Source organism: Corvus kubaryi, unplaced genomic scaffold, assembly GCF_017639235.1.
Source record: "Corvus kubaryi isolate FWS band 111438036 unplaced genomic scaffold, C.kubaryi_AGA036_p1.0 74, whole genome shotgun sequence".
NCBI lineage: Eukaryota > Metazoa > Chordata > Aves > Passeriformes > Corvidae > Corvus > Corvus kubaryi.
Genome location: NW_024582061.1, coordinates 11643954 through 11656674, shown reverse-complemented (window position 1 = coordinate 11656674; position 12721 = coordinate 11643954). Strand labels below are relative to the sequence as shown.

The 12721-nt window shown below is 43.2% G+C and overlaps 1 protein-coding gene across 1 annotated transcript in view; it reads left to right on the top strand.

Moving 5' to 3' along the window:
* Positions 1 to 379: 379 nt before the first annotated feature.
* The window catches only part of PAH (phenylalanine hydroxylase), a 35597-nt gene continuing 23255 nt past the window's right edge, over positions 380 to 12721 (top strand). Inside the window, exons 1-2 of the mRNA XM_042051006.1 lie at positions 380 to 524; positions 4647 to 4754. Of these exons, the coding sequence (XP_041906940.1) occupies positions 483 to 524; positions 4647 to 4754 (150 nt within the window). The 5' untranslated portion in view covers positions 380 to 482. The remainder of the gene's footprint in view (positions 525 to 4646; positions 4755 to 12721) is intronic.

Genomic DNA, 12721 nt, shown 5'->3' with positions numbered 1-12721 from the left:
TGATGTCTGTTCAAGGGGAGTGACCCCGAAGGGAATCCCACCTGAGGCTGAGCACGCAGCTGCAGCAGGAAGAAATGGGCAGGAGGCTGAACTGAAAACGATGTGTTGATGTGAAGAAATGAAAACAGCTGATGTTGATCAGGAGGAGGAACGCTGTTAATTCAGAGCATGCTGCTCATCCACGTTGAGTGCAGATAGAAACAATCTGCTGGAGAGTCTCTCCACGCAGGCGTGGGACTTGTAGGGGATGGCCGACGTGGAGCGGCTGGTTCGTGTGCCAGGGGTGGGTGTGGTGGGCATGCAGGGAGAACGCCCCCTTGGCATGCCGTCCAGGGGAGGGAGCTGGGGAAGGGGATGGCTTTGCCTTGCTTGCTCCACTTTAAATACCTTTGCACAGATCTCTGGCCACTGCAGTTAGGTCAGAAGGCTTTACCTGCTGTAGTGAAAGGGTCTCCCTGTGTGGGCATTGCTGCCTCTGCAACATGGACTCACAGCACTGCAAAATGAGTGGTGACCCTTTCCAGGTAAGCGATGGGATCTGTGCCTGCTTTTTGCAGAGGTGGAGGGGTGTCCTGCCTCACTCCTGCGCTCCTGTTCTTGTCCTCCACTCTCTGAGATGCAGTGTGACCCAAGAAGAGAAGAATCAAGGTGGCCTGTCTTGATGCTTTTCAGTACCTGAACACTTTTGGCAGCCCCTGTACTTGTCTGCTGTTAACTGTGCTCACAAGAGCGCAGTGAGAATGCAAAGAAACATTGCAACAGTATCCTTGCATACATGGCAAAGAGAAAGAATCAGAAGCTTATTAAAGGTCTTAAATGTATGTGATGAAAGAAATCTGTCTTCTTTTGTTAAAGGAAAACAGATGAAGTTATGTTCTTTTCTGGCGGGGCTTTTTGTTAAATTTTGGGACTCTGATGTCCTCTTTTTTAATGTTTACTGATTGACTTTGAGCTCTTTGCTTTGGGAAATACAGGAAAGTCTGAAGTTCGTGCCTTCTGAATACAGGCACTGATGTTACTGCAGGGGCAAGTGATGTAACCTAAGGCCAGCATGGTTAATTATTAGGACCGAATTCTGCACTTATGTGTCCTATGCAATGCTGCTGAAGCCAGAGACAAGCTGCATGAGATGTGCAAAAAAAGGGGCTTCTATTTTTTTAAGAGCAGAGATGCCAAGGAAGCCTCTATTCCTACTGCTTTGTGTGCTGTGGTTGAACTCCCACAACATTTCTCTAGGGTCTCACCTTGCTGCTTATCATACTTGTGTAATTGCTTGGTTCCAATGATAACTGTGGTGATCAGCATTTAAATGCCTTAAGAAATCTGCCTTGGAAGCTAGTTCTATTTTCACAAATAACTTAGAAATCTTCTAATTTGAAATACTTTTCCCCTTTTTTTCCCCTACTATTTTGCATATCTAGTAAGTTTGAACTTTACAATGCAGAGGTGAAAATTTTATGTCCCTGAAATTGCAAGGAAAACTTTCTCTGGCTTTAACAGTGTTGGAATTCACTCTGAAGGGCTTTAGCTAAATGTCTCAGCAACAGATTAGAAAGCTGACAGGATTATGTTATTGACTCCTAATCCTGTCACCTGTGTCAGGCAATATCAATGTATGTGCAAAGTGGTTAACTAAAAATGCAGATTTGTGCTCAGGTAAGCCTATTCTTGCATCTACATATGACTTTCTTTGAGATTGTATTAGGTCCAGGAATGGTTTTTCATGCTCATCAACTGGTTCTTATTTTACTTCCTAGAAAAAAACCAGAGCTGGAAGAAAAATAGAGCTGAATTCATTGCACAATATATTTATAAATCACATATACATATCATAGAGACAAAATTTCAACACACAATTTTATTTTCAATGAAATTATTTCTTCAACTCTGAATCATAATCACAATAGTAACACAAGAGTCAAACTACCCTAAAGCTGCAATTCCTTCATGTATATTGAGGAATGAGAAGTTAAAGTCCAAAATGAATGGGAAATTGGGAATGGGAAAGCTGTTTAACAGTTAAAAGTATGCATAAGTAGTAGAAAAAGCTCAACAATAATGTTGTGTTTGTGCTGCTGTGTATCACCTCCAGTGCATGTGTTGAGGTTTGCCTGCAGTGTACTGTATTGATGCACACTGCCCCCATATATACTGATAAGAACTGGGTATCAGGAAAGCAGTAATTTTAGTCTTCTCCCCCTTTGCAATTAAAGATGTCACCTCTCAGAGATGTGACATCACCTCTCAGGTGTGAACTGATGGTTGTTAAAAGACCTTCCAGTGAACTGAGTGCATATGCAGATGTGCAAGAAGTTAAGCAATTACGAGGCTGTTTATGGCATTAGTGCCTGCTCCCTACTGCAATGTGTCTTTCTCTTAAGCACCAGTATAAATCAATTTGCAAGAGTGGGAAAATGATTGTGGACAGATTTAAAGCAGCTGATCTCAACAAATCAAGGCTAGAGACCAATGAGTTTGGAAAAGTTTTTCATGTAATCTCGTTGTACAAAGGGATCAATAATTATTATCAGAATTACCTTGCAGGACTTCAACTTTGCATTATATCCCCTGCAAGTATCCAAACCACAAATTCTTCATTTGTCACACACATTCAAGTCAATCTGTCATATAAGTTGGTCCTCACGGCATGACTTGGCAAGAATATTTAAAAGATATAACTGTATGCCTTTTAGAGCAGTTTCATTGCAGACAGTGAAAACCAAAATCTCAATCCATTGGACAGATAGCGGTGGAGCCAGCTCTGTCCTTAAGATCAGTTTTGGCTGTGGTGGGTGAAAACAGAAGGAAAAAGCAATGCATGGACAGTATTTGAGATGACAGTTTTGGTCACACTATCATAAAATTTCAGTAGTACAGACATTTGTTTTGACTTTTGCCCGACTCCTGTCATTGTTTTCCCTTGTGGTTGCTGAGGTGTAAATGGGTTTCATTAGCCAGCTGACACATCACTTCCAGCTGCTTTTCCTCTTGGTCCTCCCCATGTAAGAGCTGGGCTGACTCCCTGGCTGGATGAGGACTCAGGAGACACAGAGATGCTGCAGGAAGTGTCACAAGTGAACAGGTGGCAATCTTCCTTCTGGTACATAAAGCCAGCACTTCTACTACAGCTCCCACTAGAGGTCCCTCATAAAGCTGGAAGTCATTTGGAAAACACCACAGCCTCTGGAAACAGAGCCAGATAGAAAAATGTGTGGCCAGTCTGTTAGCAGCAGCCTTGGAGACAACTCGAAGCATCAGCAATTATTTACTTTACAAAAGAAGGCAGCTCTTCATAGCTCTGCCTCAGGACATGTAGGCCCACCAAGAACTTTATGGCTTCAGGGCAGCTGGATTAGATCATTAATTTGTCTTCTACAAAGGCTGTCTTTACTGAGGACAATATTTGGGAACTGGGACTCTTTAAAATCTGATTTATATGTTCAATTGAGCAGTAGCCATAATGAGGACAGACTCTGAGTGAAAATACAGATGTTTATAAAGAATTTTTGAATGGGTATCTTGAACATAGCTTTAGCCCAGCACTTGTTACACCAGGACCCATCTGTGTTGCAGATGTCTGTGTGATCCTTGAAATACCAACCACAGGCAATTTGTCTGAGGCCAGTAGATGGTCAAAAAATAAAACAAACAAGCAAATATGACACTAATGTGACCTCCAAAAGTCTGTGATGGTTGTGCATCAAATTTACTCTGATATCAGAAAAATTAAGTGATTCTTGAAATTTCAGCAGCATTTACCTGCCATGCCAAGTACCCAGATTGCTTTTAAGATCTGCTTCCACTCCAGGGCTCAGTTTCCTGTTTCTGAAGTGGTGAAATAGTTCTTCCCTGCTTAACAGGGCTTTTGTGAAAAGAAACACATGTAGAGACATGCAAAGACATTCTAGTAATGAGAACCATGAAGATAATGAAAATAAACCTTTGAGAGTACTGGAATTTGCAGAGCAGAAAATCAATGAGAGAAAGGGAACAAACAAACAAAACCACATTTTGCCGTGAGTCTACTCATGGTGGGATTTAGGGAAGATCTAATGTTTGCTCCAACATTTTTCTTTTTTTTTTTTTTTCCGCCTTTTATTTTCTTTCCTTGATGTTGTTATTTTGTTTTAAAATCACCTTCCATATCCTTCCTGTGAATACTACTTTGCTCCTGGGGATGCCTGGAAGGTACAAGCAGAACTGAAGGGAAACATAGATCATGGTCTGCACCTCTGCACAGAGCTCATCTACATTGCTCTGCTTAACCCTGAGTGTTGATGAAAAGGAAGTCTGAGGGAAGGAATTTGCACTATAGCTGAAACCAAAGTGGGGTAATATTTCCGGTCATCCCTGAGAGGTGAAGCAAGGCAAAGATAATATTAGGCTATTTGCATGTCCTTTTTGACTACCTTGCTCTCACAAGGGCTCTAGTTTGAGGGAAGGGATTTGTATCTCTACCATCATAAATCAGAGCAACCTGAGATCTGCTCTGCTTCTGGCAGCAGTGGTTGCCCTGATTCCCACTTAGAGCTATTTTATACCCTCTTTGCATTGCTGGTGCTGTGCAAAAGGGGAATGGAGAAAGGCAAAACTCACTAGGGTGAATGTTAATAATTTTTATTTGTGTGTTTTTTCTTTCCTTTCAGGAATCTAGGTATATTGAAGACTCCCCCAATAAAAATGGTGTGATTTCTTTGATTTTCTCTCTGAAAGAAGAAGTTGGGGCATTGGCTAAAGTCCTGCGCACATTTGAGGTAAATATTTTCCTTCAGGTCTTTACAATTTTGTATTGCAGCAACATTTTCTTGGGGTCTTTGAGATTGTGTTTGTGGTTCTATTTCATTGCTGTTGCAGGAGAAAGCAGCCTGCATTTCTTTTCTGGGCTTAAAATCCCTTAAAGTCTTGGAGCAGAAGTAGCTTTTTAAAATGAAAACCTCTATCTTTAACTGACACAAGGGTGGGAAAAATGCGTTTTTCCAACTTACGAGGGAAATACTTCATCATAACTGCTTTAGTAACAGGTGGGAGTGAGTTGGGCTGTGACGTGAGATTGACTTTTAACCAAATAATTTGCCTTATAACTTGTAAGGCAAATATACCCTGCATGTGAGCCATGTGACTGACAGTGCATGTTGCATGAGGTATTTCTGCTGGGGGCACCTCTTAGCTCTTGTCCTCCTCAACAAATCTGATATAAAAAATTTTATCAGCTCCCACCTGCAGCACTTCTACAGTGGTGGTAGAGGGTACCTACAGAACAGCATAAAAATGACAGGACTTTTTTTTACACCAAAGGGACTCAGTAACTTATGCTGAGTGATTTGGAAAGCTTTTGGGGAAACAAGGAGCCATTTACCTTTCAGGACATTGTGTGCCTCTTTATTCTTGCAGAAATATTTCCCAGATGTCATGAATGTTGTTTGAAAAGCACAAAATCCTTGAAATGCAGGATGGTTGTGTTGCAACACACACAGCTGTGTTCTCTGTGCTCCCGAGCAAATATACTGTTATATTGGTTCTGTGGCTTTTTGTTTTCATGTAGTAGTTGTGCCTGAAAACAGTGATTTCTTTAGAACACTCTAAGAAGTTGTGGTCTGCATATTTTCCATTCATAAATTGAGTTTACTGGGAAATGAAAGGTTGTGTGTTATTGGTAAAGGAAAAATAATTATGAGTTACAGGACATATTTGATTCATTAGGATAAAAGGACACTCACACCAACAACAGCAGAGCAAGCCTAAATCTGTGAACTGACCACTGTGATACAGTCCTGGAAAATGTCCATATGTCAGTGATGTGCATGTCTGTAAGCGAATTAAGGAGGCTGTTGATATTATCTCATTAAATGCATTGCTGTCTACTAACTAAAGTACTATCAGCTCTAAAGAGAAAGTTTTGGGGGAACTAGTATAGGAAAGAGAGAAATATCCAGTTCTTTGGACGTGATTGTTCTTGCCCCAAAGCAGATACTGCAGCTAGACCATCTGAATCATGGTTTTACCCTGTGATCCTGAGGGCCTCTGAGGGGTTGGTTTGTTTCCCAAACTCACTTGGTTTTCCATCCCAACAAAGCCAATGCTTTCTGTGCTAATTTTCAGTCTCCTCCAGCACCAAGGCTTGACAAGAGACCTGGCATAGGTGCTCTTTTATCAGTTTTTACATCTGGCATTGTAGTGGGGAGGTGAATGGATGGGATTTAATAGTACAAGAACAGCTCCTCAGGGCTGTTAGTGAATTCCTGGTGTAAGCCAGAGCAGTCTGTGGGCTGTTCTAACTCCGTTCCAAGAGCTGCACAGAGGTGTAAGTCTTATGTACATGCACAGCTGAGATAACCTCCCCCCTTTTCCACTTGAGCCATAACCATGGTGCCCCAGAGACACAGACTTTGTGCTCATCCACAGCATAGACAGGGAAAATATGTGATATGCAGGTGAATAGGAACAAACAGGAAGAGCCTGAGAGAATTTTTTCATCTTGTACTCCTTCACTGCCTAATAACATCAACTGTGAGATGCTACAGGAGTTAGCTCAGACTCTCTGTGGGTGGGCTCCTTGGGCAGGGAGATACCCAGCCTTGTCCCCAGGTATGTGTCACCAACTTGTTGCTGGCCTGTGGAAATGCAGTGGGTTTGTCTCGGAGGGGCATCACAAGAGGAGATATGAGGATGGCTGCTCTGGCTGTTATGGCCTCATGCAACTGCATGAAGTAGGAAAAGAGAAAACTGACAAACCACAGAATGGGATCAGGCTGTTCCCAGGAGCAGATATGGTACTGCAATTGTTGACCTCATGGAGGGGGTCCACACCTTGTGCAGCTGCTGGTGCTGATGGCCATGTGTTGCATGTCTGTAAACTCTCTGCTCCTTGCTGAGGCTGGGAGCTGCCCAGACTCCTGGAATCTCTCTGGGGCACTCGTGAATGAAAATGCAGGCAGAGAGCACAGCTCAACCCTCTCCTCCCAGCTCGGATTTGGGAGTGGTTTAAGGGATGGTGCCTCCAGCACTGGCTTTGAGGATTTTGCCTCTTGTCTAGACAGTCTGTAAAACTACTCTGGGACATGAAGGGGAGAGGAAGAGGGCTGAGTGAGCTGCAAATATGAAAGAATTGAAAATAAACCCTTTCTACCAGGGAAGCAAGCATGGATGAAAGATCCAGAGTGAGACACAGGGAACTGAGCGGGTGCCTAAAGAAAGGAGAGATCTTGAGGTGCCATGAGCACACAGGATGCCTTTCTGTAGAGGAGGTGTCCATGTTGACCTGGGAAGGTTCATCCTCTCCTTGGTTTAAGAACTGAAAAAAAAATTTGTTACTCTGGCAGGATTGTTCAGCCACTCTTGAGACCCTCCCTGCTATGCGCTCCTAGGTTCACATCCTGCCCATGTCCTACTCCTGTGCTGGGGTGAAACTTGCCAGACTTTAGCCCCTATCACAGTTTGTTGTGCAAGAGCCCAAAGGGAGCTCTGGTGTGCTCTAGCCTGGGTCTGCACCTCTATATCATGAGGTCTAGGACTTCTGGCTCAACAAGCATCATGGCAGATGGAATCTGTACTCACCCACGGGGCACACCAACCAGGAAAGGAATTAGTGTCCAAACACAGCCCAGATGGAAGGGGTGAGCCCCCATTATGGGAGCCAGGATGGACTGAAGGTAGGGGAAGGCACAAGGCTAAGGGCTGTGAAGTGCTCATGGCACAGAATTCCATCCTCTGAGACACCAAGTTTAAGAGAATTCCAACATGTTTTGTGGAAACAGTAATGTTTGTCCTACTCAAGCATCCTTCAGGGCTGCTCATGCAGTTGACAGAGTACTGCACGCTCTCACATTTGGTTTTTTGCTCAAAGATCCAAACTCTAGTTTTCTGTTCAGGTCCCAGTGCATACAAGTATGTGGTTACAGTGACAGCTGTTGATTTTCCTATGTGGCTTGAAGGTTTTTTCCCTGAGGAATCTCCTCAATGTACTCAGCTCTTTATGTCTGCTGGCTTTATGCCCAAAACATACTTGATTGTTTCCACTTTTTTCTTATGTTTACTCAGGAAGATCCATCTGAACACCAGACCTCAGCAGGCTTCTAAGCTTTTCTGATCCCTGGCTCTTGTCTCTTCTCTCCTTGTGAATCCTCTCCTGACTGCATGAATCTGCTCCTCCTGGAGTGCTCTATGCCACTGCTGGCAGTACAGCTCCTGCAGTTCTTCTTCATCTGTCCTGTGGAGAGATGTGTCTGTAGGGCCAGACTCACACTCTGATGTGCTGTAAAGTGATAGCAGCTCAATCATCCTCACCAATAAGCAGATTGTTAAAACTGAATCCACTTTGCTTCCACCCTAGCTGCTCTGTTTGTATATTGGGATGTGGCAGACATTTACTTTTTGCTTGTCAAACCCAATTGTTTTGCACTTGAAAAGCCCATTTGCCACCTCTGTCCCTGTGGCAGGCTTGAGGGTGGCTGTAGAGACAGCACAAACCCACCAGCAGGGTCTTTACACCAACTTCATTTTAATGGGATCTGCTGTACACTGTGGTACTCCTTGGTGCAGCCATGTGCTGTTTATTTGTGTTGTAGAAGATGACAGCTAGGCAGCCAAAACTTGAATAAATACCTTCATCTGAAACAGAATAGCACACATGAGTAAAATATCATGCTTAAAATCAGGAAGACAGAACAGTCATCATGAAATTGTGTTTCTTTTTTGATTCACTGGACACATCAAAAATGTACTGAGCAGAAGTTGAGGCCAAGAAAAGAGAAATCTTCCAGGTTTCTAATCAAAACTGAAAAAGCAAAGCTGAGCACTTTGGGTTGACCCAGGTGTTACACTTGGTAGAAATACTTATTTGTCTGTAGTGATAAAAGCCTATTGAAATTGAGGTAACTTTTTTAAACAACAAAGTTCATTCTGAAAGGAAAAAAAAGTGAAGAAAAACCCCCACATTGTTCCCCCTCGAAGACTGGCTTTTCTGTAGTTAAATTCATCATTAAAAATACCAGAAATAAGAATTTCCATGTACAAAAAGGATTGCCTTCAGTTTCAATTGCCGATTTTCCACATGAATTTGTGAACACATTAATCTTCTCTGAAGTTCTTTTTCTGATGGATTTACAAGTAGCAGATCATCAGATATTTTAAGTGGCAAACATTGGAATACATTACAAATTTGCTCAACCCATTCTCAGAGAGGACCGTTCTATTTTTTTCTTCCCTGATGGGACTTTCTCAGATACAGAGCAGGACTTCAGTACAAGGTAAAGCCATCAGTGGGTGGGGGTCTAGCTCAAAAGCAAAAAAAAAAAAAAAAAAAGTTGATTTGCACTGAATACTCCTGCTCCCAGAGTAAGTTACTGCTCCATGGGGGTAGATTACTGCTCCATGGAAGGATGGGATGGGAGTAAGAGGCTGTACTAAATGAAACCTGGCACTTTCAGAGTCAGCAGAGGTAACTGGGCTCTGTTTCTGTTTAGGAACTTCATTCCACAGAAAGTCCTATGTGACTGTCCTCTCTTTGTCCCCCGGGAAGGTATTGGCTCCGCGGTGGTTTGGGTTGTTTCCAAATCAGGGGAATAAAACAGTCACTTTGGCCAGGGGGTGCATTGGAAGTGTCCACAGCAATAGGTGAACAGGCCAGGCTTGCCCCTACCAAGATTGTTTTTTCATTATACTGTACATCCGCACAGCTACTATCATTTCATTACAGTGCTCCAAATCTCCATCCTTGGTCTTATCCCTCCTCTTCCTAGGGCCACAAGAGCAGGACTTCTACTAAACCAATGTGGATTTAAAGAGAAGAATGGCCTCTTCACAGGTGCTTGTGCAATGCCACACGCTGTCACATGTTTTTGGTTTGTCTTGCTTCACGTTTTGTAGCCAGACTGTGCTGCAAGTGTCACACCAAATTTTAGGGTTGGAGGAGAAGTGTCGAATGATGGACACCAGGGGCTGCTCCAGGGCCAGCTGCCTTCTGGAGCTGTTTGCTGGCAGGGACCTGCTCTGGGACACTTTTCTTCCATGAGCTTGGAAGGAAGACCCTGACAGATGTGAAGGAGAAGATGGGGAAGCACTGTCTTTAGCTGAGAAGTAGACAGGCCCTTGGCCAGTAAAGCTGATGGTTGCCTTTGCTTTGGGAATCCGTGGCTGTAACTTCCTGTAACTTCCTAAGCCATCTCATCTATGAATATCAAGCACTGAGCTTATACTTGTGCTTTTGAAAGTGTCCTCCTTCAGGAAACCCTGAACTAGCTCATGGCAAGGGTTAAAAAACATCTCACCTTTTATTTTTGGTATCAGGAAGTACAACTAAAATCCTTATTCTTGGATATTTTACCCAGATTCTCACTAAATGTTGATTAGTGGCACCACAGTGTTGTCAAACGTTCTTCATCTGGTAACAGTGTGGGGTCTCCTGATGAAGCCAAACTTAATGACAACAGTCATGAAAACAAGCTGCAGCTGGATTTCACAGCTGTACTTAGTTTTAGAGCCATGCATAGGAGCATTTAGTAATAAGTAAACAGAAGGATGTGTGTGTGTCATGGGAAGTAGTAACCCATAACATTTCCAGAAAGTATCCATCCTTACTGAAAGCTTCCCTGTGTAGCTTTGAACACACAACTTTCCTTTCCCAGTGGCCAGGCCATTAAACAGAGGGTGGCACTAAGTTCTCTCGGCAGGGATCACTGCAAGACTGCTGGTGTAGTGTAACACCAGTCTGATTACTGATGTGGGGCAGCTGCAGCCTAAGTGGCGCTCAGTCAGGATGGGATAACTGGAATAACCTGGGCAAGGGGCTGGAGCTTCTTCACAGACTCTGAGAGGCAGCCAAGGCTGAGATCCAGCACTGTGAGGTAAGGCAGGGAGGAGCATGGGCAATCTCCTCCCTGTATCCACTATTGTCTGTGCTTTAAGTTGATATTTGTATTGCTACCCCCTTCTGACTTGGTTAGGACTAATTCTAGCTTGATTTTTGAGCTCCGAGAACATGTCTTGAGACTTCCTTCTCTAATGGGCAGTGATAGAGGTACTGTTAAATTGAGTATTAAAATAATGAAAGTTGAGTTCTTCTACCCCTAGGAGTGCGGGTTTTAAGAAAAAAGGCAAGAAATTGGGAGTGACTAACTTCAAGGGATCTGTCAGTACTATACTCCTGTAATTTCTATTAGTTGTTATGCCTAATGCTACCCTCAATCCTCAGTGCAAAATCTGTTCAGAATTGCTAACACTTGCAAAATTTATGTTAGAAATGGCCTAGTAGACTGCTTTGAAACAGAGCAAGGTGAACAGCTACCCCTCCTCTCTACTGACACAGAATCACTGCAGCAGACACGTGGTTGTATGACAGGATGTGTCCACAGAGGAGAGACTCTACCTCTCTATTGGTCATAAACCTGAAGAGAAGGAGCAAAGTACCAGTCTGCTCTCAAAGCTCTTTGCAGCTGCAATGGATGATGGGGTGAATTCAGCAAAGACACATCTAATCTCAATCTATGGGCTCATCTGATTCCTACGAGCTCTGAAATGGGAAGGGCAGAAGAGATCAATATTAATAGTTCAAGTGTGAATCCAGCCACAAACATATGACAGTTGAGATCTTCCCAAGGTGTTAGGCTGGGATTTAGGTTCCATAAACAAAAAATAGCTCATAAAACTGAAATAACTTTTATTAGCTGACTTTTGAAGGCATCCATTGTCAAGATTTCAAACTCTACTAAAAAAACAGATAGAGATTGATAACTGTTCCAAATGTACAACTAAACCAAAAAAATGCCCCCATTCTCCTTTGTTAGATAACTGTCTGTCTCCAGAAGTTGGAGTTTTAAATAAAACATCAACTATTGTGAGAAAATGGATGTAATTCCAAGCTTTGGCAACATCAAGGCTACAGAAAAGTGAACAATGTGAAACTATGAAGATTAAACACTAGATGGAGTAGTTGGCCTAGAATGAAATTGTGATTTGTAAAACAACTCTAGTAACAGAGCCACTGTAAATATTTTGAAATCAAGGGCTTAGTAGCAAGGCACAGCACACAAGAACATATTCTTCCAGGAGCGTCAGTTCAGGGAGCTGGACATATGCTGCTGGATTCTTGCTCTAAAAACAGTCACCAGAAGGGTTCTCCCTTCAGCTTCTCTGTTGTGAGGTCCTGAAGCCATGGCACAAAGAAGTAACAGGTTGGCTCTGCACGTTGCTGAGTGGCAGATATCCCTCAAATAAACAGCAAAGCAGCTTGATGCTCTGTGGGCAGCTGTTCTGCTGTTTCTCTCAGGTGTAAGAAAGGAGGTTACTCTCTCCATGAGCTCCTTCCTCCATCTTCTTTTTTTCCCCCATTTTTCTCACTGTCCTAGGTTGTGATAGTTTGAGAGGTACTGATACTCCTGCTGCCTTAAGCATGCCTCACGCCCACCCTGCAGCTTATTTCTTCATTCCCAACCCCTCCATCATTCCATTCATTTTGGGGACACTGCCATCTGTGCAGCTGCTCACTGAGCCTGACTGGAGAGCTGGTACAGCAGAAAGGTCACCTGATCAAAAAACAAAGGGATGAAGTTAAGGAGCCTTCTCTTCCCGAGAAGATAAGGTGCTGGGGTGATCTTATTGTGGCCCTCCAGTACTCAGAGAGGTCCTACAAGAAAGAAAGATGGGGACAGGGTTTTTAGCAAGGCCTTTTGTGATGGTGCATGGGGTAATGGTTTTAAACTAAAAGAGTGTAGATGCAGACAAGGCA